Source organism: Mustelus asterias, chromosome 3 (genome assembly GCF_964213995.1).
Source record: "Mustelus asterias chromosome 3, sMusAst1.hap1.1, whole genome shotgun sequence".
Taxonomy (NCBI): Eukaryota; Metazoa; Chordata; class Chondrichthyes; order Carcharhiniformes; family Triakidae; genus Mustelus; species Mustelus asterias.
The window spans coordinates 9,006,981-9,030,421 of NC_135803.1; the positions used below are offsets into that span (position 1 = coordinate 9,006,981).

At 43.4% G+C, this 23,441-nt stretch overlaps 1 protein-coding gene across 1 annotated transcript; it reads right to left on the reverse strand.

The window, feature by feature from the left end:
- Window positions 1-1,182: 1,182 nt before the first annotated feature.
- On the reverse strand, window positions 1,183-13,505 carry LOC144482792 (extracellular calcium-sensing receptor-like). Its single transcript, XM_078201659.1, has 6 exons — window positions 13,489-13,505; window positions 12,529-12,825; window positions 8,334-9,159; window positions 6,588-6,815; window positions 2,182-2,305; window positions 1,183-2,087 (listed from the first exon to the last, which is right to left on the reverse strand). The coding sequence occupies exons 2-6, from the start codon at window positions 12,789-12,791 to the stop codon at window positions 1,183-1,185; spliced, it is 2,346 nt and encodes a 781-aa protein (XP_078057785.1). The 5' UTR covers window positions 12,792-12,825; window positions 13,489-13,505.
- Window positions 13,506-23,441: the final 9,936 nt, after the last annotated feature.

Genomic DNA, 23,441 nt, shown 5'->3' on the forward strand with positions numbered 1-23,441 from the left:
CCTTCGGGTGCTCTACTTTCCTCCTACAGTCCGGAAGATGTGCTGGTTTGGCCCATGCTAAAATTCTCCCTCAATGTACCCGGAGGGTGGAGACGAGAGGAGTTTCACAGTCACTTCATTGCTGTTTTAATGTGAGCCTACTTGTGCCACTAATAAATAAATTTTTAAAACTTTAAACTTCACTCGGCATCCTCACAGAAACTATACATTATTGTCATTTTACTTTTGTTTTATAGAATAATCATCTTGGATTTGAATCCTCATTACAGACATCATGCATCCTTCTTCATTAATCAAAGCTGAAGATCTCCAGCTGGTACGATATTCGCGAACCAGCAGTCTACTTGGCCAGTTTCTGTGCAGCATATTATGTGCATATTTGAGATAATCGCATACAGTTCCTAACATGGCTTCTCAGGCCTTCCAAACACAATTCTTCAAGAGATTACGGAACAGCTATTGATTATTATCGGAACAGGAAGGATGTGCAGGTCTACTGGGAGAATGAGGGGGAGTGGAACTGGGTGAATTGCCCCATTCAGAGAGCCAGCACAGACACGCTGGGTCGAATGACCTCCTTAAGTGCTGTAACATTCTGCGATTCTGTAGTGCTTCGAATCTGCATCACTTATGCATATCAAGTATGTGGGCTGCTCGCCACAAAGTCATAGAATAATACAGCGGAGAAAAGGTTCTTCTTTCCATTGAGATCGTGAAACTTGTAGGGTCGCTGCAGCTACTTCGCCAAGGCTGGGATTGAACCGGGTACTGTGTAGGTATAGTCTCTTCAACAAAGGTGCAGGGCAAGATCATTTACAGGAATATTCTTTATGTAAATCCTACAGCTTTAAAATTTCTAATGCCAATTATATTCCATTTCTTTAACTAAACATTTTCAAGCACATTGCAATAATTCATTATTGCTACACATTGTAACGGAAAGCGCAAGACAGATGTTTTCTATTAAAAGTTGTTTGAACGACATTTTGCTGCAACTATACAAAATTCATTATTTCTCTCAAGAACATTAACATTCTATGTCACTGACAAAAGCAAATTCAAGACCATGCTAAATTGGAATAAAATTGTCTGCACCCGCTAGGTTTAGAACAATGCTATTAGCATGAAATTGCAAGCAACAGAATATGCTTTAGTGACATTGGAATCTTCAAACTTACAGGTTCATGAAGGCATTTTGGACATTACATGTTTTCTCGTATTAGTTTCTGGTTTAAGCAGTATTATGGTACATTTAGGAACGAAAATGCAGAGAAGCAAAGCAAAACTGGATGCCAAAATAGCAAATACTTCTACAGCTACAGTGTATTTCCCAGGAGAACTCACGTAGGCTGGAATGAATGCTATCCAAACAACACAGAAGACAAGCATGCTAAAGGTTATACATTGGGCCTCGTTGAAATTATCGGGCAGTTTCCGGGCTAGAAATGCAAGAATAAAGCAAACACATGACAGGACTGCAATATAACCTGACACACAATAAAAAGCTATCGTGGACCCCACATGGCATTCCAAAATAATAATCTCCCTGTAATAGCTTGTGTTTTTCATTGGAAATGGTGGCGCTATGCTTAGCCAGATAATACATATGAAGCCTTGAATAAATGTCAGACCAAAGACGCCAAAACGTTGCTGTGTAGGTCCAAACCATTTCATCACGTTGTTGTTCGGAAGTGTTGCTTTAAAGGCCATCAGTACAAGAATAGTCTTTGTCAAAACACAAGAAATGCATAAGACAAAAGTGATGCCGAATGTTACACGTTGCAACATACAGGACCAAACTGAAGGTTCGCCAATAAAAGTAAGAGAGCACAGGAAACAAAGAGTTAATGCGAAGAGAAGAAGGAAGCTCAGCTCGGAATTGTTAGCCTTCACAATGGGTGTATCCTTAAACTGAAGGAAAACGCCAGCTATTGCTATATTTCCACAGATTCCAACTAACGCGAGTGCCACTAATACGATTCCCAGCGTTTCGTCAAAAGAGAGAAACTCAATTTCTTTCGGGAAGCATTTATCTCTCTTCGGATTGGGCCAGTATTCCAATGGACACTTAATGCAGTCCAAAGCATCTAGGATAAATAGCAGTAAACGCAATTAAATGATCTGAGACATCCTAACGAGATACTTGAAAAAAAATCACCTTGAAACCTGGGTTTCGCATACCTGTGGTGTTACTGATCTCACCATCAGCGCATTGCGTACAGTCAAAGCAACAGACGGGTTGCCCCTTTCGGGACACTTTATGCGTCCCTGGCAGACAGCTTTCGGAGCAAATTGCATGTGGAACCTGAAGCAAATGTGATAACAACGTTCACTTTAAGATTCGTGCAACATTGCATCTAACGCGAAACAGCATTAATATATTCTAAAATCAAAAATCGGTATAGGGAAAGACCATAAGATCATAAGACCATAAGACATAGGGGCAGAATTAGGCTCCTCGGCCCATCGAGTCTGCTCCGCCATTCAACCATGGCTGATATTCTTCTCATCCCCGTTCTCCTGCCTTTTCCCCAAGCCCCTCGTCCGCTTATTAATCAAGAACCAATCTATCGCTGTCTTAAAGACACTCAATGATCTGGCCTCCACAGCTTTCTACGGCAAAGAATTCCACAGATTCACCATTCGCTGGCTGAAGAAATTCCACCTCGTCTCTGTTTTAAAGGATCGTGCCATTAGCCTGAGTTGTGCCCTCTGGTTCTGCTTTTTCCTACTAATGGAAACATCCTCTCCACGTGCACTCTATCCAGGCCTCGCAGTATCCTGTAAGTTTCAATCAGATCCCCCCTCATCCTTCTAATTTGCAAAGAGTACAGACCTCGACTCCTCAACCGTTCCACATAGGACAAGCTCTTCATTCCAGGGATCATTCTTGCGAACCTCCTCTGGACCTTTTCAAGGCCAGCACATCCTTCCTTAGATATGGGGCCCAAAACTGCTCACAATACTCCAAATGGGGTCTGACCAGTGCCGTATACAGCCGTATACAAAATAGTTTATGCCTCCATTCCTCCTTCCAAAGTGCATAACCTCATGCTTTTCCACATTGTATTCCATCTGCCACTTCTTTGCCCATTCTCCTAACCTGCCCAAGTCCTTCTGCAGCCACCCTGGTTCTTCAACACTATCTGCCCCTCTACATATCTTTGTATCATCTGCAAACTTGGCAACAGTGTGTTCATTCCTCTGAATCATTCATGGATATTATGAAATGTTGTGGTCCCAGCACTGATCCCTGAGACACACCACTAGTCACCGGCTGCCATCCTGAGAAAGACCCCTTTATCCCCACTCTCTGCCTTCTGCCGGTTAACCAATCTTCTATCCATGCCAGGAAAGAGGATTGTGATGGAAAGTAGTGGTTCACGGAACATCGTCCATCTTCTTGACAGTTTATCACAAGCATTCTTGTTTAACAAAGGATTTGAAATTCAAGCGATTTGTATTTATATTTTTCTTCACAGCTATAACGGATTACAGAAAATGCTTACCTGAATTAATAGTACATTAACAGTTCTGATCAATGATGTACGACACAGTTAATGATTTATTTCAGAACAGCAGTAGACACATTGGAATTGTTAGTCAAAAGCAGAAAATGCTGAAAAATTTCAGCAGGTCTAAAAGCATCTGTGGTGAGAAAGCAGAACTAACGTGATTAGCACTCCTCACAGCGCCAGGGACCCCGGTTCGATTCTGGCATTCGGTGACTGTGTGGAGTTTCCGAGTTTGCACGTTCTCCGGTTTCCTCCCGCAATCCAAACATGTGCATATTAAGCGGGTTGGTCTTGCTAAATTGCCCCTTAGTGTCTCATATGTGTAGGTTAGGTGGGTTAGCCATGGTTAATGCGTGGGTTACGGGGGTGGGTGGGATGACCCGAGGTAAGATGCTGTTTCGGAGAGTTTGTGCAGAGTCGATGGTCAGAATTGCCTCTGTCTTCACTGTCGGGATTCTATGGTTCAATGGATATGGGGCAAAGGCGGGTAAGTGGAACTAACAACAAAGAACAAAGAACAATACAGCACAGGAACAGGCCCTTCGGCCCTCCAAGCCCGCGCCGCTCCCTGGCCCAAACGAGACCATTCTTTTGTATCCCTCCATTCCCACTCCGTTCATGTGGCTATCTATATAAGTCTTAAACGTTCCCAGTGTGTCCGCCTCCACCACCTTGCCCGGCAGCGCATTCCAGGCCCCCACCATCCTCTGTGTAAAAAAGGTCCTTCTGATATCCGTGTTAAACCTCCCCCCCCCAACCCCCGCCCCCCCCCCCCCCCCCCCCCGCGCCCCTCCACCCGCCCCTCAGCTTGAACCTATGACCCCTCGTGAACGTCACCACCGACCTGGGAAAAAGCTTCCCACCGTTCACCCTATCTATGCCTTTCATAATTTTATACACCTTTATGAGGTCACCCCTGATCCTCCGTCTCTCCAGTGAGAACACCCCCAGATTACCCAATCTCTCCTCATAACTAAGCCCTTCCATACCGGGCAACATCCTGGTAAACCTCCTCTGCACTCTCTCTAACGCCTTCACGTCCTTCTGGTAGTGTGGCGACCAGAACTGGGCGCAGTATTCCAAATGTGGCCGAACCAACGTTCTATACAACCGCAACATCAGACCCCAACTTTTATACTCTATGCCCCGTCCTATAAAGGCAAGCATGCCATATGCCTTCTTCACTACCTTCTCCACCTGTGCCATCACCTTCAAGGATCTGTGGACTTGCACACCCAGGTCCCTCTGCGTATCTACACCCTTTATGATTCTGCCATTTATCGTATAGCTCCCCCCTACGTTAGTTATATCAAAAGCATCACTTCGCATTTATCCGGATTGACCTCCATCTGCCATTTCTCTGCCCAAATTTCCAGCCTATCTATATCCTTCTGTAGCCTCTGACAATGTTCCTCACTATCTACAAGTCTAGCCATTTTCGTGTCGTCCGCAAACTTACTGATCACCCTAGTTACACCTTCTTCCAGATCGTTTATATAAATCACAAACAGCAGAGGTCCCAATACAGAGCCCTGCGGAACACCACTAGTCACAGGCATCCAGCCGGAAAAAGACCCTTCCACGACCACCCTCTGTCTTCTGTGACCAAGCCAGTTCTCCATCCATCGAGCCACCTTCCCCTTAATCCCATGAGATCCAACCTTTTGCACCAACCTACCATGAGGGACTTTGTCAAACGCTTTACTAAAGTCCATATAGATGACATCCACGGCCCTTCCCTCGTCAACCATTCTGGTCACTTCTTCAAAAAGCTACACCAGGTTAGTGAAAACCATGCTGACTATCGTGAATGAGTTTATTCCTTTCTAAATGCGCATACATCCTATCTCTAAGAATCCTCTCCAACAACTTCCCTACCACGGACATCAAGCTCACCGGCCTATAATTTCCTGGGCTATCCTTCCTACCCTTCTTAAATAACAGGACCACATTAGCTATCCTCCAATCCTCTTGGACCTCACCTGTGTCCAGTGATTAGACAAAGATTTGCGTCAGAGGCCCAGCGATTTCATTTCTCGTCTCCCTGAGCAGCCTGGGATAGATTCCATCAGGCCCTGGGTATTTGTCAGTCTTTATATTCCCTAAAAAACCTAACACTTCCTCCCTTGTAATGGAGATTTTCTCTAACGGGTCAACACTCCCCTCCGAGACACTCCCAGTCAACACATCCCTCTCCTTTGTGAATACCGACGCAAAGCATTCATTTAGGATCTTCCCTACTTCTTTGGGCTTGAAGCATAATTCCCCACTTTTGCCCCTGAGAGGTCCGATTTTTTCCCTGACAACCCTTTTGCTCCTAATGTATGAATAAAATGCCTTGGGATTCTCCTTAATCCGATCACCCAAGGACATTTCGTGACCCCTTTTTGCCCTTCTAATTCCTCGTATGAGTTCTTTCCTACTTTCTTTGTATTCCTCCAGAGCTCCCTCCGTTTTTAGCTGCCTGGACCTAACGTACGCCACTCTTTTCTTTATGACCAATCGCTCAATTTCCCTGGTTATCCATGGCTCTCGAATCCTACCCTTCCTATCCTTTTTTACAGGCACATGCCTATCCTGCAGCCCAAACAACTGTTCCTTAAAAGACTCCCACATGCCAGATGTGGATTTACCCTCAAACAGCCTCTCCCAATCAACAGCTGCCAAATTCTGCCTAATCCCACTAAAGTTAGCCTTCCCCCAATCCAACAACTTACCCTTGGGACACGACTCATCCTTTTCCATCACTATCGTAAAACTAACAGAATTGTGGTCACAGATCACTATCCTAAAGCTAACAGAATTGTGGAGTTAGGTCGCAGGTCAGCCATGGTCTAATTGAACATGGGGGATACAATTGAGGTGGTTAATGACTTACTCCGTTTTCAAGCTCCATAAATAGTTTAAAAACTGAGTTGATGTTATTGAGCATGAGACACTTACAAGGTTAGGAACTAAATACCGGGGGTTTGGGTGCAGCACAATAGCGCGTGGACAAAGTCGGTAGAGGCACAGTGGACCGAATGGCCTCCTGCAGTGCTATCTATTTCCTTGATTCGACAACAGACATACCTTGTTTTTTCCGCCATTCCACACAATAGCTTCTTCATTCAGAACGATTGGCTGCCCAGTAGACGCTGAGGCATCGTAATAGCCAAGATTCACAATCTCTGGCAAACCATTTTTATTGATTTGCCAATTCATCAAGTCATATATAGCCACTGGATCCCCACTGGACTCAAAGTAGACATTTTCACCAGATGTAGTTGTAAAGTTAACAGACTGCATATAATGAAGCAGCTGCAAAACAGAAACAACTGGATGGGTTAGTTGAGAATGAGACACACATTTATCAAAATATCCATGTCAGGTCTATCCTGGCAAGATATTAAAGCCCTTCAATGAACTGTACTAAAATAAAATAAAGAGAAATGATAAACTCTATTAGGGCCATCAATCTCCACGCATCAATCGACTGACATTAATTCTGTTGATTTGACAAGTAACTAAACAATGGTTAAGAAATGCCAGTAGATTTGGAAAGCAAGATTACCATCTAGAAAGGCATTCCTCCTTACAAATGTATTTTTCTGATGTATCCGCATTTTTCATAGAATGAACTGAAAGCTATCTCTCCGTATCAGGCCATTGGGCCCAACTGGCCCTTGCTGGCCTATGTTCGAGACGAGCATCCTACCACCATATTTGAACTAACCTGATGAGCAGATTCTTTCATTATTTTCTCCCTTGGGCTGCTTATTTGCATTCTCCTCAAATGCAAAAATGTTATTTACTTCCACGTGGTGGCGAGTTTCAGATTCTTATCGTACTTTGTTTAAAATGTTTCTGCTGAATTCCCGATTGCATTATAGTGACTACTATTTTATCACCTCTATTTTTTGACCACAAGGGAAAAAGGTTTCCACTAGAACGTCCCACTTAACCCGGTTGTAATCACAGTCCTCTATAAGCTCCTGCTTTCAATCTCCTCTTCTCGACAGCGAAAGTTTCAACCTACTCAGAGATCCAGAGAGGTTCCTGGCATTACCGACTCCAGCTTCAAGAACGATTCCACCCTCCACCGCCCCCTCTACTTAACTTTTAATTTGACTGAATTGGTGTAATTCATGCCTAGAAATCATAAGAAATCATAATCACTAGTTCAAACCGGAAACACGTATTGCAGATATAATAGCCTTGGGTTTAGAAATAACCCCGTAAGGGCTATATTATCCGGGATATTTAGGGTCATCCAGTGCAAACGTTAAGTGATGGCGATAGTCACGAAGATCAGAGATTCTCCTGCCTCAGACAAAACATAACACACTTTTAGGGTGGATGGAACTGCTCGATAATCCAGACAGGTCATTTCCTCCCATGGACATTGCTGACGGCTGACTATCTGAATTGGGCTATGGAATGGTTACTAGGTTGTTTCGCCTTGTGGGAGAGTCAAGGACCAGAGGGTATAATCTCAGTGTAAGGAACCGCCCATATAAGGTAAGGGATGAGGAGGAATTTATTTCCTCAGTGTGAAGTGAAGCAGTAGAGAAAGGTAATCGAGGGTTAAGGGAATAAGGCGGGAAAGTGGATCTAAGGATCACCATGTCAGATAAGTCATGATTTCATTGAATGGTTGAGCAGACTGGATGGGCCGAATGGCATCTTCTGCTCCGAAGTCGCTTGGTCTTCAGAAAGGAATTCGCTGCATCGGAGAAGTTTGTGGAAAGCTCCTTATCGGCCTGCTAAGGGGCACATCTACCAATTAAAGGACTTTTCCCTTTTAACACGCGCAAGTTTTCCATTTGCTTCTCTTACCTGCCATGGTTCGTACGTAGAAATGTGCGCGCAGGTGCCATTTGTAAACGGCCCCTTTCCTTCTTCACAAGCAAGCATATCATGCACTGCATGGGCGAACACATAGACTGCTTTATAAACGTTATAGGAACTCCCATCCATGGTTAAATCAGAATATGCATTGTTTACTCCGTGTAACGATTCATCACCTGAACATTGAGGATTTTCGGGATCAGCATTTGATTTCAATTCACTTTCAGGCAGTAGAGTGCACTTGAATGTTGTTTCCCAAAATTCCGTCGCAAAAGTGTTGTCGGACACAGTGGATGGGTGAACCTGCAGAAGAAATTCTCGTAAACCTATCACTTCCGCCGTGTGGATGGCGGGTCCTATTGTCCCGGTAAGGAATTCAGTGCTTTCCTCTGGAGTAAGTAGTTCTCCTGTGACCCAAGCCTCACTTCCTATCCACTGTATGCCGCTGACATTTTGACGTACGATTTCTCTTAACAAAATCCGCATTTCCCTTTTGGCTGAAAACGCGACAACTACTTTTGTCGTTGACCTTTTGATAACCTGAACAATCTCTGTCACTTTCTCCTTCGGGTCGGTTCGAGAAAACGATACCGAGAAAGCCACGCAAATTCCCAATTTCTCAATGTCTTCCAGAAAAGCTTCCATTCCAAAGATACCATAGTCATTGTTACTTCGAACCGTTCCGATCCATGTCCACCCAAACTTTTTAACAAGTTGGGCCAAAAGTTTGGACTGATAGTAATCACTTGGTATTGTTCTATAAAAGGCAGGGTGTTCCTGTCTATTACTGAGACATGCACACGTGGAAAAGTAACTGATCTGTTGGGGTGTAAAACGCAAATAAGACATACATACTAGAAATAAAAATCAAAGAGAATAAAGGCGAAATAATGCAATGCTACATAAGACGATGGGACATAGGAGCAGAATTAGGCCCCTCGGTCCATCGAGTCTGCTCCGCCATTCAATCATGGCTGATATTTTTCTCATCTCCATTCTCCTGCCTTTCCACCATAACCCCTGATCCCCTTCTTAATCAAGTACTTATCTATCGCTGTCTTAAAGACACTCAATGACCTGGCCTCCAAAGCCTTCTGCGGCGAAGAGTTCCACAGATTCACCACTCTCTGGCTGAAGAAATTCCTCCTCATCTCTGTTTTAAAGGATCGTCCCTTTCATCTGAGGTTATGCCCTCTGGTTCTAGTTTTTCCTACTAGTGGAAACATCGTCTCCAAGTCCAATCTATCCAGACCTCGCAGTATCCTGTAAGTTTCAATAAGGTCCACCCTCAACCTTTTAAACTTCAATGAGTACAGACCTCGAGTCCTCAATCGTTCCTCATATGACAAGATCTTCATTCCAGGGATCATTCTTGTGAACCTCCTCTGGACCCTTTCCAAGGCTAGCACATCCTTCCTTAGATACAGGGCCCAAAACTGCTTACAATACTCCAAATGGGGTCTGACCAGAGCCTTCTACAGCCTCAGAAGTACATCCCTTCTCTTGCATTCTAGCCCTCTCGACATGAATGTTAACATTGCATTTGCCTTCCTAGCTGCCAACTGAACCTGCACGGTAATCTTAAGAGAATCTTGAACAACGACTTCCAATTCCCTTTGTGCTTCTGATTTCCTAAGCATTCCCCCATTTAGAAAATAGTCTATGCCTCCATTCCTCCTTCGAACGTGCATAACCTCACACTTTTCCACCTTGTATTCCATCTGCCACTTCTTTGCCCACTCCCCTAGCCTGTCCAAGTCTTTCTGCACCCCCCCCCTGCTTCCTCTATTATACAGTCCCTCTCCATATCTTTGTATCGTCTGCAAACATCGCAACAGTGCCTTCAGTTCCTTCCTCCAAATCGTTCATGTATATTGTGAAAAGTCCCAGCACTGACCCCCGAGGACATCACTAGTCACCGGCTGCAATCCGGAAAAAGACCCCTTTCTCCCCACTCTCTGCCTTCTGCCAGTCAGCCAATGCTCCATCCATGCCAGGATCTTACCCTTAACACCATGGGCTCTTAACTTATTTCACAGTCCGCTATGCGGCACCATGCCAAAGGTCTTCTGGAAATCTAAATAAATCACGTCCGCTGATTCTCCTTTATCTAACTTCCTTGTTACCTCCTAAAAGAACTCTAACAGATTTTGCAGACATGACCTCCCCTTGACGAAGCCGTGCTAACTCAGTCCTATTTTATCATGCACTTCCAAGCACGTTGCAATCTCATCTTTAATAATGGACTCTAAAATCTTGTCAATGACCGAAGTCAGGCAAACTGGCCTATAGTTTCCTGCCTTCCTTCTTAAACAGTGGTGTTACATTAGCTACTTTCCAGTCCTCTGGGACCCTCCCTGCCTCCAGTGATTCCTGAAAGACCACCACCAATGCCGCCACAATTTCCTCAGCTTTCTCTTTTAGAACCCTGGGGTGAGTCCATCCAGTCGAGATGATTTATTCACCTTCAGACCTTTAAGTTTCCCCAGAATCTTCTCCTTAGTGATGGCCACTGCACTCACCATGATTCCCCTGGAGCTCTAGCATCTCACTGGTGCTTTCCACCATGAAGACTGATACAAAGTAACTATTCAGTTCCTCTGCCATTTCTTTGATTCCTATTATTACTTCTCCAGCCTTATTTTCCAGTGGTCCAATGTCTACTTTTGCCTCTCTCTTGTCTTTTCTATGTTGAAAAAAACTCTTCCTATCTTCTTTTATATTACAAGCTAGCTTACATTCATATTTCACCTTCTCCCCCCTTATTGCTTTTTTAGTTGTCCTCTGCTTGCTTCTTTTTTAGTTGTCCTCTGCTTGCTTTTAAAGGCTTCCCAATCCTCTGGCTACCCACTAATCCTCGCCACTTTGTATGCTTCTTCTTTTCCTTTTATACTGTCCTTGACTTCCCTCACCAGCCATGGATGCCTCGTCCTCCCCTTAGCATGTTTCCTCCTCCTTGGGATGAATTTCTGTTGTGCCTCCTGAATAACCCCCAAAAGCTCTTGCCATTGCTGTTCCACTGTCTTCCCTGCGAGGCGCCCTTTCCAATCAACTCTGGCCAGCTCCTGCCTCACGTTTTTGTAGTTACCTTTATTTAATTGAAATACCGTTGTATCTGATTCCAGCTTCTACCTCTCAAACTGCAGTATAAATTCTATCATATTGTAGTCACTCCTCCCTCAGGGTTCCGTCACCTTCAGTTCGCTAATCAAGTCTGCCTCATTGCACATCACCAAATCCAGAATTGCCTGTTCCCTCGTAGGCTCTGTCATAAGTTACTCCAAAAAACCATCACTTAATAATTCCCCAGATTCCTTTCCTTGCGATCCACTACATACCTGATTTTACCAGTCCATCTGCACATTGAAGTCCCCCATGATTATTGTAATATTGCCTTTTTATATGCCTTTTCTATCTCCTGATTTAATTTCTGCCCCACATCCTGACTACTGCTAGGGTGCCTCTGCATAACTCCCGTGAGGTTCGTTTTACCTTTGCGATTCCTCAACTCTACCCACAGAGATTCTATGCCTTCCGATCCTACATCACTTCTTGCTATCGATTTAACTTCATTCCTTACTAACAATGCAACCCCGCACCCTTTGCCCATCTGCCCGTCCTTTCGATAGAACACATATCCTTAGATATTTAGATCCTCGCCCTGATTCCCTTGCAGCCACGTCTCTGTGATGCCCAGAACATCGTACCGGCCAATTTCAATATGTGCAACAAGCACATTTACCTTGTTCCGTATACTGCGCGCATTTAGGTACAACACTCTCAGTCCTGCATTGACCACCTCCCTGATCATACTTGTCACCTTTTTTGCTCTGCCTAAGGTTAGATTCCTGCCACCTTCTATACTCTGTGTTCTATTACGTGGATCTACGTTATATAATGTACACCTAATTATGATAAGAAACCTTGCCGGTTGAATGAGTATCTCCTTGAACCTATTGGAATTGGAATTAAAGTAAATAACAGTTTACTTGCGTGTTTGTTTGCATTACATCATAAAAGCAATATATAGTGGAGAACAATAAAATATAAAACAATTTTCCTATTTAAGGCATTCCATACACATTACAATACACGTGGCCTGTTTCCGAGTTGTAACACGGAATTAATATAATTCAATTAGACATTGCTGTTACAATATCAAGTTGACCAAGTAAGCGCCTACCTTACCAAAGGCATTTTAAACGGACCGATTGTCCTCGATATTGCAATCGATTGGGAGGATCCACCGCCCCCAATTATGGCCAGGACGTTGGGAAGACCTTTACAATCATTGGCAGAAATCATTTCTTGCCTTCCATTAACAAGTGTCAGAGCTGCCTGTGTTGCGGTTGTGGATGAAGCACAGTCATCGAGAATTTTGTAGCCAATTGTAGTATTCGGAAGTAGGGTACCACTTCTATTTATTTCTTCGATGGTAAAGATCATAGTCTGCACGAGGCGGTAAGATCTGAAATCAAAACTACAGCACACAAAGGTTAAGTTGGTAGGCATGTACAGGAGCTCTTGATATTTGCCAAATGTTAGGAATAATCTACGCAGTAACCACATTATTGATGAGTTTAATTGAAGCAGATTACAAAAAAAACAGATTGTTGGCAGTCAGATTATATACCGTGGTAACTTTAGTAACACGTGAATGCTGTAGAGAATATGTTAATGTACGAAGTGCGCGCTAAAGCAGAGAATGCACCATCGACAGGAAGAACAGCAGAACCTCACCAAGCCTCCTCTGACAGTACTTTCCAAAACCGCGACCTGTACCATCTAGAAGAGCAGGCATATGAGAACGTCATAACCTCCAAGTTCCCCTTCAAGTCACGCACCACCCTCACAGTCTCAAAACCCTGGAACTCCCTCTGGGACATCACTGCGGCTGTGCTTGCACCAGCCGCACTGCAGCGGTTCAAGAAGACGGGTCTACAGCACCGTCTCAAGGGCGATTGGCAATGGGCAGGAAATGCTGGCCTAGCCAGCGACAGTGCCATCTTCTAACCGACAAAAACGAATAATTTCATCCAGTTCAAACGCAATCTAAAGGTGTACGATTTTGAACAGCGCCATTGAAAACAATATCTGTTTCTACATTAATCAACAAGCACAGTCACAAGAGAGGTGAACTAACCCTTTGCATCGTCGTTGCTCTGGAGAGTGTTCGAAGGGGTCAATACTTTCAAGCCGATGTGAGTGAACATGGAACATTCCGCCAAGTATGACATCTCCGGCTTTACTGATCCCTGGCAAGTCAAAGTTTCCTTGAAGTTGGCAGTTTGGATTGTTCGTTGCTGTTACAGCAGCAACAAATGTGAAGCAAAGGGAAATATGATGCATCACAATGTTTTATATAAAGAATAACGTTCAGCTCCCCTCAGCATGGAAGTCATCAAATCGGGAATGGTGGTGGGACTTTATACACTTTTCGGTTTGCCGGCGAGATTTCTGGGTAATAGGTTGCATTGAGTACAAAAGGAATGGAAACAATAAGTGTGGATAAAATCCCTCCAGAGAATAATGCATCATTCATTTTCCATTTTTGCCTGAGGAAGGAAAAATACAACTCTGAATTTTGGCACGATGCCAACGACTTCAATTGTAATATCAAAGTTTAAGCCTGCATATATATTTCCCCTGGTGAGTTCTATGTGTGTCATTTGTTCCTGTTAAATTTGTAGACTCCAGATGATTTTATCCAGAACCCAATCGTCTATACCAAAAGTGAATAATTTAAAACAGTTGACATTTAAATGTGCCTGTTGGCAACATTCATTTAATTAATTTAAACTTTGCAATGTTATGTCTCAGGGTAAATCATCTGAAATAGAATGCAAATCACCACGGAGCTTTAGTGATATATGATGAGAAATGGTGGATTGCTTTGTTTCGACTCGAAGGAAAAATAACACGCTTGAATTAGTTACAGAGTATGTTGCATCCAAACTGTTTGTTGCGAGTTTATATGTCGTAATCTCTGACACATATTGGTTCAGTATCACTCGATCGGAAAAAAATATAAAACCTGGCTTTAGCTATCTTCACAAGAGGACGCGGCAGATATCGTGAGACAATTCGAGAAAGAAAGGGATATCGCCCATCCGCCGCCCCCCCCCCCCCACCCCCCCCCCCCACCCCACCCCCGGCTAACCTTTACTCCACACGAACAGCATGTCTCGCCATTATCCCACCATTTTTGTCTGTGGATCTTACTGCGCACAAACAGCCACTTTCCTACAGCGACGCACTGCAACACAGGCGGCATGATGGCACAGTGGCTAGCACTGCTGCCTCACAGCGCCAGAGACCTGGGTTCAATACCTTGGGTGATTATCTGTATGGAGTTTGCAGGTTCTCAGAGAGGTTTGATTGGGTTTCTGCAGCGGATAATCTGCTCGTCAGCAAAGTTCTCTCCCATGGAATGAAAGGGACAGCACGGCCTTGATAGAAGTGACCAAGGAAAAACAGAGAGCACTTTGCATCTGGTATTTTTGGACTGGAGGAAGGCATGTAATCGGGTTGCAGAATAGCACACCTTGCTTTCCCTGACAATAATAAATTTAAAAGTGCAAATATAAATAACCGATGTTATAAACCCCAATAATGTTCAAGGCGACGGCAGCCCAAATCCCAGAAGGGAAACTCGGATTGGCAGTCCTCAGAATCATAGGAACATAGAAACTAGAAGCAAAAATAGGCCGAGCCTGCTCCACCATTCATCTTGATCGTGACGGATCATTGAATTCAATATCCTGATCCCCGTTCCCCCCATATCCCTTCATCCCTTTAGCCCCTGGAGCTATATTTATATTTTTCTTGAAATCAAACAACGTTTTGGCCTCAACTACACTCTGTGGTAGTGAATTCCATACATTCACCATCCTCTGGGTGAAGAAACTTCTCCTCACTTCAGTTCTAAAAGGATGACTCCTTATCCTCAAACTTTGACATCCAGTTCTGGACTCCCCCACCATTGGGAACATTCTTTCTGAATCTACCCCGTCTAATCCTGTTATGATTTTATAAGTTTCTATGAGATCCACTCTAATTTTCTAAACTCCAGTGAATATAATCCTGACCCACTTAGTCTCTCCTCATATGACAGACCTGCCATCCAGGACTCAGCCAGGTAAACCTTCGCTGTACTCCCTCTATAGCAATGATATCCTTCCTCAGATAAGGACACAAAAACTGCACACAATACTCCAGGTGTGGCCTCATCAAAGCCCTATAAAATTGCAGCAAACCATCCCTATCCCTGTACTCACATCCTCTCGCTATGAAGGCCAACATACTATTTGCCTTCTTTACCAACTGCTGCACCTGTGCACTTACTTTTAGTGACTGATGCACAAGGACACCAATGTCTCGCTGAGTATCCACCTCTCCCAATTTACTCCCATTCAAATAATGAATGGTCTGTCTTCCTATTATTGCTACCAAAGTGGATAACCTCACATTTATCCACATTATACTGCATCTGCCATGCATGTGCCCACACACTCAGCCTGTCCAGATCTCGCTGAAGCACCCCTGCATCTTCCTCACTGCTCACCCTCTCACCCAACTTTGTATCATCTGCAAATTTGGAGATAATACATTCAGTTCCATCTTCCAAGTAATTAATATATTATGTGAACCGTTGGGGTCCTGAAATAGATGCCTGCGGAACCCTACTAGTCACTGGCTGCCAATCAGAAAAAGACCGATTTATGCCAACTCTTTGCTCCTGATCTGCTAACCAGCTTTCTATCCATCTCAAGATATTACCTGCAATCCCATGTGCATTAACTTTACATAGTAGTCCCTTATGTGAGACCTTTTCAAAAGCCATCTGGAAGTCTAAATAAACCATATCCACTGGTTCTCTTCAGTCAACTCTACTGCTTACATCCTCAAAGAATTCCATAATTTCATCAAATATGAGTTCCCTTTCGTAAATCCATGCTGACTTTGTCTGATTATACCACTGCCTTCCAAATGCTGAGTTATGAAATCCTTGATAATGGAGTCTAGCAATTTCCCCAGTTCCAATGTTAGGCGCACTGGTCTATGCTTCCCTGTTTTCTCTCTACCTCCCTCTTTGAATGGTGGGCTTACATTAGCTACCCTCCAATCTGTAGGAACTGTTCCAGAGTCCAAATAATTTTGCAAAATAACCACCAATGGATCTACTATTTCCAGGGCCACTTCCTTAAGTACCATGGGATGACGATTATCAGAACCTGGAGATCTATCCACCTTCAGTTCCATCAATTTTCCCAAAACCATTTCTCTACTAATTCTGATTTCGTTCAGCTCCTCACTAAAACTTGAAGCACTCAGAACTTCTGGTACATTATTCATTCAGTCTTTGTGAAGACTGAAGCTAAGTATGAATTTAATTCCTCGGCTATTTCTTTATTCCCCGTTATGAATTCTCACATTTCTGACTGTAAGGGGCCTACATTCGTTTTTATTTTTCTCTTTACATACCTATAGAAACTTTTACAGTCAGTTTTACGTTCCCCACTAGCTTACTTTCATACTTTATTTTTCCCTTCTTAATCAATCCCTTGGTCCTCCTTTGCTGAATTTTAAACTGATCCCAATCCTCAAGCCGATTGCTTTTTCTTGCCAATTTGCAGATCTCCTCCTTGAATCTGATATTATCTCTAATTTCCCTTGTAATTTTTGGTTTGGCCACAATTCCCTTACCACTCTCGTGCGAAACAGGAATAAACAACTTCTGGAGTTCGCCTATTCGTTCTTTAAATGCCTGCCACGTACTGTCCACTGTCTTTCCTTTCAATAATGTTTCCCAGTCCATCACGGCCAATTCATGCCTCATACCATCATAGTTACCTTGATTGAGATTCAGTACCCTGGTTTCAGAATCAACTACATCACTATCCACCTTGACAAAGAATTCTACCATATTATGGTCATTCAATACCAAGAGTTCTCTCACAACTGGATTGCCAACTAATCCTTCCTCATTGCACAGCACCTAGTCCAAGATGACAGGCTCCCTTGTTGGTTCCTCAAAGTACTGTTCTGTGTACCATCCTGTATGCACTCCAGAAATTCCTCCTCTATTTTACTGTGACTAAATTGACTCTCCCAATCTAGATACAAATTAAAGTCGCCCATAATCACAGATGTTCCTTTAACACATGCATCACTGATTTCCTGTCTGATGCTTTTCCCATTACCACTACAGTCTGGACCTCTGTATACCACCCCCACCACAGTTTTTGCCCCTTCTTCTTTCTTAACTCGACCCTACAGATTCCACATCGCTTATGCTAATATATTTCCTCATTATCGTATCAATATCATCTTTGATCAGCAATGTAACTCTTTTCCTTTTCCTTTCTGTCTGTTCTTCCTAAACACTGAATAACACCAATGTTTAGTTCCAATCCTTGGTCACCTTGGAGTCATGTCTCCGTAATCCCAACTACATCATAGTCCTTTACATGCAACTGATTCATCCACTTTGTTTCGAATGCTCCAAGCATTCAGGTACAAAACCTTCACTTTTTAGTTTCGGAATTTAGAAAAAATGTGATCAAATAAATGAAACCCAGTGAGGAAAGTTGCCGCCTTGTTGTAAGTTACTCAAATAACAAAACGTTTATTAAACTTTAAAAGACACAACAAGAAAGGCAATAGCAAAGAATAACATTTACAATTAAATGCAATAAAGATTATCCAGACCGTATATTTATAATACACCCAATCCAAACCTTTCTATTTTCCTAAACTATGAGAATGTACCTTCCCCAAAAAAACATGTGATTGGTTTTAACACGCTGCACCACATCGAGCAAAATAATTACCACACAAGAACTGTAGCTTTCTTTTAGGGACCTTTATTCTAGTTTAGGGTAGAATTTATGGGGTCACACACATACATACTGCTGCTGCTTTCCTTTCTACACAACACCTTGATTCTGCGAGAGAGCTCGAATGTGCAATTGGGTATGGCTATGATCTAGGTTTTCAGACTGCTGGTCCCCATGTAGCTTCACAAAGCATTTGCTTCACCCTGCTACTCGGCTAATCTGCGACTCATAAGTCCTCAGTGCAGCTAAATCCATATCAGTTCTTTTATCCAGTATTTTTTATCCAGTTCATTACTTTTCATTTCATTCCAGCTTTCTAATGCCACCGCACCCCCCCCCCCGCCCCCCGCCGCACCCCCGCCCCTCCGACCTCCCCCCTCCCGCCAACCCATTGTTTAGAAACAAAACGTCATACTTTCAATTATTTCTTCCCAGTTCTACCTTATCTAAAATTACAAACATCAAAAAGCATGCATTAACATGAAATATACCCGAGTGTTTACAGATAACACCGACATCAATTCTTTTGATGGTGCATCAGCAATGGTATTCTCTCTCCCAGCAATGTCGCAAAATCTTTCCTTTTCTTTCTTCAGAGTAAGGGTTTGAGCTTCTCATTTGCAAGATGTAATATATCCCAATGTTATCAATAGTTACACAGGTCTGGAAGTCAGATGAAACATATGTGTACTTCAGGATTGTCCCATTAGTGTGCTATGTCTGAGATGATTGTCCAATCTTCATATCCAACCACTTGATGTGGCCGCGAATTCAAAAGACTAAATTTCGTAGAATCATTTGGTGCATCCCTAATGTCAAATAATAAAAATGGAAAGCCTCGTCCCAATCATGTGGCTAACTCTGACTATCCGCTTTCATCATTATTTTCAAAAATTGATACCATCTCTTTAATGCTTTGTGTGACTCCGGATGATATTGTTTTATCTCCAGGCTATTCATGACTACTCTAAATAATCCTGACACAAATTTTGACTCATGATCCGATTGTATTTCTTTTGGTAAGCCATATTTCGTAAATAACTTGATTGATTCTTCTGCAACTCAGTAATATTTCTTAACCTTAGGGCTTAACCTTATGGCCGTAGTACAACCTGATGAATCTCTGCCCATTTTTCATCTGAAGTAACATGAGCAGACCTCCATTTTCTCATTAGTATGTTATCCTTCATGTAATAGCTTTCAGGAATACTTTGAGCTTCCAATGCTGAATATGCCGTTTGACAAATTTATTTTACCTTTTCATCTCGTTGCTGCATATCTATCAGTTCAATGAACTAAAAATGTCAGTTTCCTTATCTCCTTCCCTTTAATCTTCATCCATCTCGCCAAAGATAGTGTCAGCTAACTATGTCTCACTGCCCTTATCCTGTGTTCTCGACTTCTCTTCCTCCTCCTGTTTCAGTTTATGTGCCTGTGATCTCGTTACCACACAATCAGGAAATATGCAGGATTGTCAATTTGCAATTCTTTTGTAGCTTGACTTTCCATAGGTTGTTCAGCTACAGTAGGCATCACTATCACTTGTAATCCAGCTATATTATTACCTTAGATAAACTGAACACCTGCAATAGGCAATATTTCTAAGACTCCTAGATTGTCATGCTCCTAAATTCTCTTATTCCTAAATTCTCATACACTCAAGGGATTATGCTTTAACTATCCCACGAAAGAGCCCCCAAATTTGTTATGAACCCTGCTGATGTTCAATGCAAGGGCATCCCAAATCTTGGAAGGAAAATTCGGAATGCCAGTTCTTAACTATTTATCTTTGTGATTTGGAGAAAATGTGAAAAAAGCAATGAAACCCAGTGAGAAAAGCAATCAGTCTTGTTGCAAATTATTTAAACAACAAAACTTTAAAATACAGAAAAGAAAGCCAACAGTAAAGAAAAACATTCACGATTAAGTACAATAATGGCTATGCAGACAGCATAATTAAATTACCACCCCAAATTCAAATATATTGACTTTCCGAAACTCTGAGAATGCACCTTCCCCAAAACAACATCCCATAGGTTTTCATGCTGTGGGCCAAATGCAGCGATTAATTACCTCACAGGAACTGTAGTTTTCTTTTAGGACCACTTCTTCTGGATTAGAGTACAATTTATGGGGCCTCATTTGGCAAACGTCTTTTGCATTCTTTTCTGCATTGCAGCTTGATTCTGGGAGAGAGATCTGGCTTGCAATTCGGCATGGCTATGGTCTTGGTCTCTAGACTACTAGCCTCCATGTTGCTCAATCGAGTATCTATTTCACCCTGCTCCTAGACGAATCTGCATCTCACAAGCCCTCGGTGCAGCTAATTCCCTATCAGTTTCTTTTTTATCCAAATCTTTACCTTTCATTTTATTCATACTTAAAACCTAGATTTATGCGAACCGGGCACAATTACAAAAGTTGTGGATGACACAAACTTTGGATTGCGTGGAGAAAACTAATAAACATTGAAAGGATATTGTTGGGTTGGTGGAACTGGCCAACAACTGCCAAATGTAATTTACTGTAGAAAATTGGGAGCGTATAGATTTTTGGAAGGAACAATGATGAAAGGCCATATAAGATAATGGGTAGAATTCTAAAAGTGGTGCTGGAGCAGAAGGAGCTGGGGTTGACTGAGCACAAATCAGGTAAAGCAGGCTGAGAAAGTGAGTAATATATCATACAGCATCACGGATGTTATAAATGGGGCCATAGAGAACACAAGGTAAAACATTATGATAAGTCTGTATAACTGGAGTATTTTGTCCAGTTTTTGGCCCTATACCTTTGGAAAGATGTGAAGGCATCAGAGAGGGGACAGAAGAGACTAAGGAGATGCGTACAGCGATGAGGAACTTCAGTTTTAGCGACAGTTTGAGGCATCTAGAATTGTTCTCTTTGAGGAGAGAATTAAGTGGAGGTTTGATCGAGGTGTTCAAATGATGAGGGGGGGGGGTGGAAATAATGGATAGGGAGCAACAATTCCCTTTGTTGGGTGGATGAAAAAACAGAGGGCGCCAATTCAAAGTGATCAACAAAACTTTGATGGTTTTGTTTTTAAGCAGCCAATGGTTAGGATCCGGTCTGCACAGCTGGAGAGTATGGTTAGCAGCAGATTCAATCGTGGCTTTCAAATGGGAGTTGGAAAATTATCCGAGGAAAGAAATTGCAAGGTTACAGAGGAAAGACTGGAGAGTGAGACTTGGGCCTGAATTATTTCGATGGTGGGGTCTCGCTTCTCAACATGTAATGAGTCATCGGAGAACAGATCCCCGCCGGATCCAAGTGCCCTGCAGCCATTTTGTCCTCGAATGAATGTTAAGTGGCTGGAGGCCGGATTCCACCTCACACTGGGGCAGAGGCCTTGCCAATCTGACTGGTTGGCAGATCGCCAACAGCAATAGCATTGCAGTGGACAGAAGTGGAAGTAAGGCATTTGACAAAGTCCCACATGGCAGATTGGTTAAGAAGGTTAAGGCTCATGGGATACAAGGAGAAGTGGATAGATGGGTGGAGAACTGGCTTGGCCATAGGAGACAGAGGGTAGTGGTCGAAGGGCCTTTTTCCGGCTGGAGGTCTGTGAACAATGGTGTTCCGCAGGGCTCTGTATTGGGACCTCTGCTATTTGTGATATATATAAATGATTTGGAAGAAGGTGTAACTGGTGTAATCAGCAAGTTTGCGGATGACACAAAGATGGCTGGACTTGCGGATAGCGAAGAGCATTGTTGGGCAATACAGCAGGATATAGATAGGCTGGAAAATTGGGCGGAGAGGTGGCAGGTGGAGTTTAATCCGGATAAATGCGAAGTGATGCATTTTGGAAGAAATAATGTCGGGAGGAGTTATACAAAAAATGGCAGAGTCATCACGAGTATAGAAACACAGAGGGACCTAGGTGTGCAAGTCCACAAATCCTTGAAGGTGGAAACACAGGTGGAGAAGGTGGTGAAGAAGGCATAAGGTATGCTTGCCTTTATAGGAAGGGGTATAGAGTATAAAAGCTGGAGTCTGATGATGCAGCTGTATAGAACGCTGGTTAGGCCACATTTGGAGTACTGCGTCCAGTTCTGGTCGCCGCACTACCAGAAGGACGTGGAGGCATTAGAGAGAGTGCAGAGAAGGTTTACCAGGATGTTGCCTGGTATGGAGGGTCTTAGCTATGAGGAGAGATTGGGTAAACTGGGGTTGTTCTCCTTGGAAAGACGGAGAATGAGGGGAGATCTAATAGAGGTATACAAGATTATGAAGGGGATAGATAGGGTGAACAGTGGGACGCTTTTTCCCAGGTCAGAACTGACGTTCACGAGGGGTCACGGGCTCAAGGTGAGAGGGGCGAAGTATAACTCAGATATTAGAGGGATGTTTTTTACACAGAGGTTGGTGGGGGCCTGGAATGCGCTGCCAAGTAGGGTGGTGGAGGCAGGCACGCTGACATCGTTTAAGACTTACCTGGATAGTCACATGAGCAGCCTGGGAATGGAGGGATACAAACGATTGGTCTAGTTGGACCAAGGAGCGGCACAGGCTTGGAGGGCCGAAGGGCCTGTTTCCTGTGCTGTACTGTTCTTTGTTCTTTGTTCTTTGTCCGAGAACTGGAAGCGCAGCTACGTACAACAGGGCCCAGGAAGGGGAGCAAAATGGGAGTTCGGGGGCATTGGCAGGGAGGTCCACAGGCCACTGGAACTCAAGGGGTGGCACGAGACATCAGAAAGGAGGTTTTGATGAAGGCAACACCCTCTCCGTTGAACTTTTCCACCTGCGATGCAACACCTGTTGCCCACAGAAATTGAATCCTAAAAATTGAGGCTGGGCGGGAAACGGCCCTCAAAGACTTCAATTATTTCAAAGACTGGCTTCCTGTCTAAGGTCTTGCCTGGTCCAGTGGCAGGGGCAGGTGGGAGCCTGGGGCGAATGGTCTGCCATCAATTAAAGAGTGAGACTAACTGTCCTTGCTGGAGACAATACACATCTCTTTAACCTGTGCTTCACCCTCTCTCCACTCACATTGTCTGTACCTTTAAGACTTGATTACCTGTAAAGACTCGCATTCCAACCATTACCTTGTAAATTGAGTTTGTGTCTTTATATGCCCTGTTTGTGAACACGAGTCCTCACTCACCTGAAGAAGGGGCTTGGAGCTCCGAAAGCTAGTGCTGCCAAATAAACCTGGTGGACTTTAACCTTGTATTGTGAGACTTCTTAAATGTCACCCAGCAAGCCATTCAGTTGTATCCAAGCACTACAAAGTCTA

Coding starts and splice junctions, on each gene's coding strand:
- LOC144482792 (XM_078201659.1), bottom strand. CDS start 12,791: ATGATCTTTACCATCGAAGAAATAAATAGAAGTGGTACCCTACTTCCG. Junction 2,306..6,587: donor GGAATGGCGGAAAAAACAAG/GTATGTCTGTTG, acceptor CATTTGCTTCAG/GTTCCACATGCAATTTGCTC. Junction 2,088..2,181: donor TGAGATCAGTAACACCACAG/GTATGCGAAACC, acceptor TATTTATCCTAG/ATGCTTTGGACTGCATTAAG.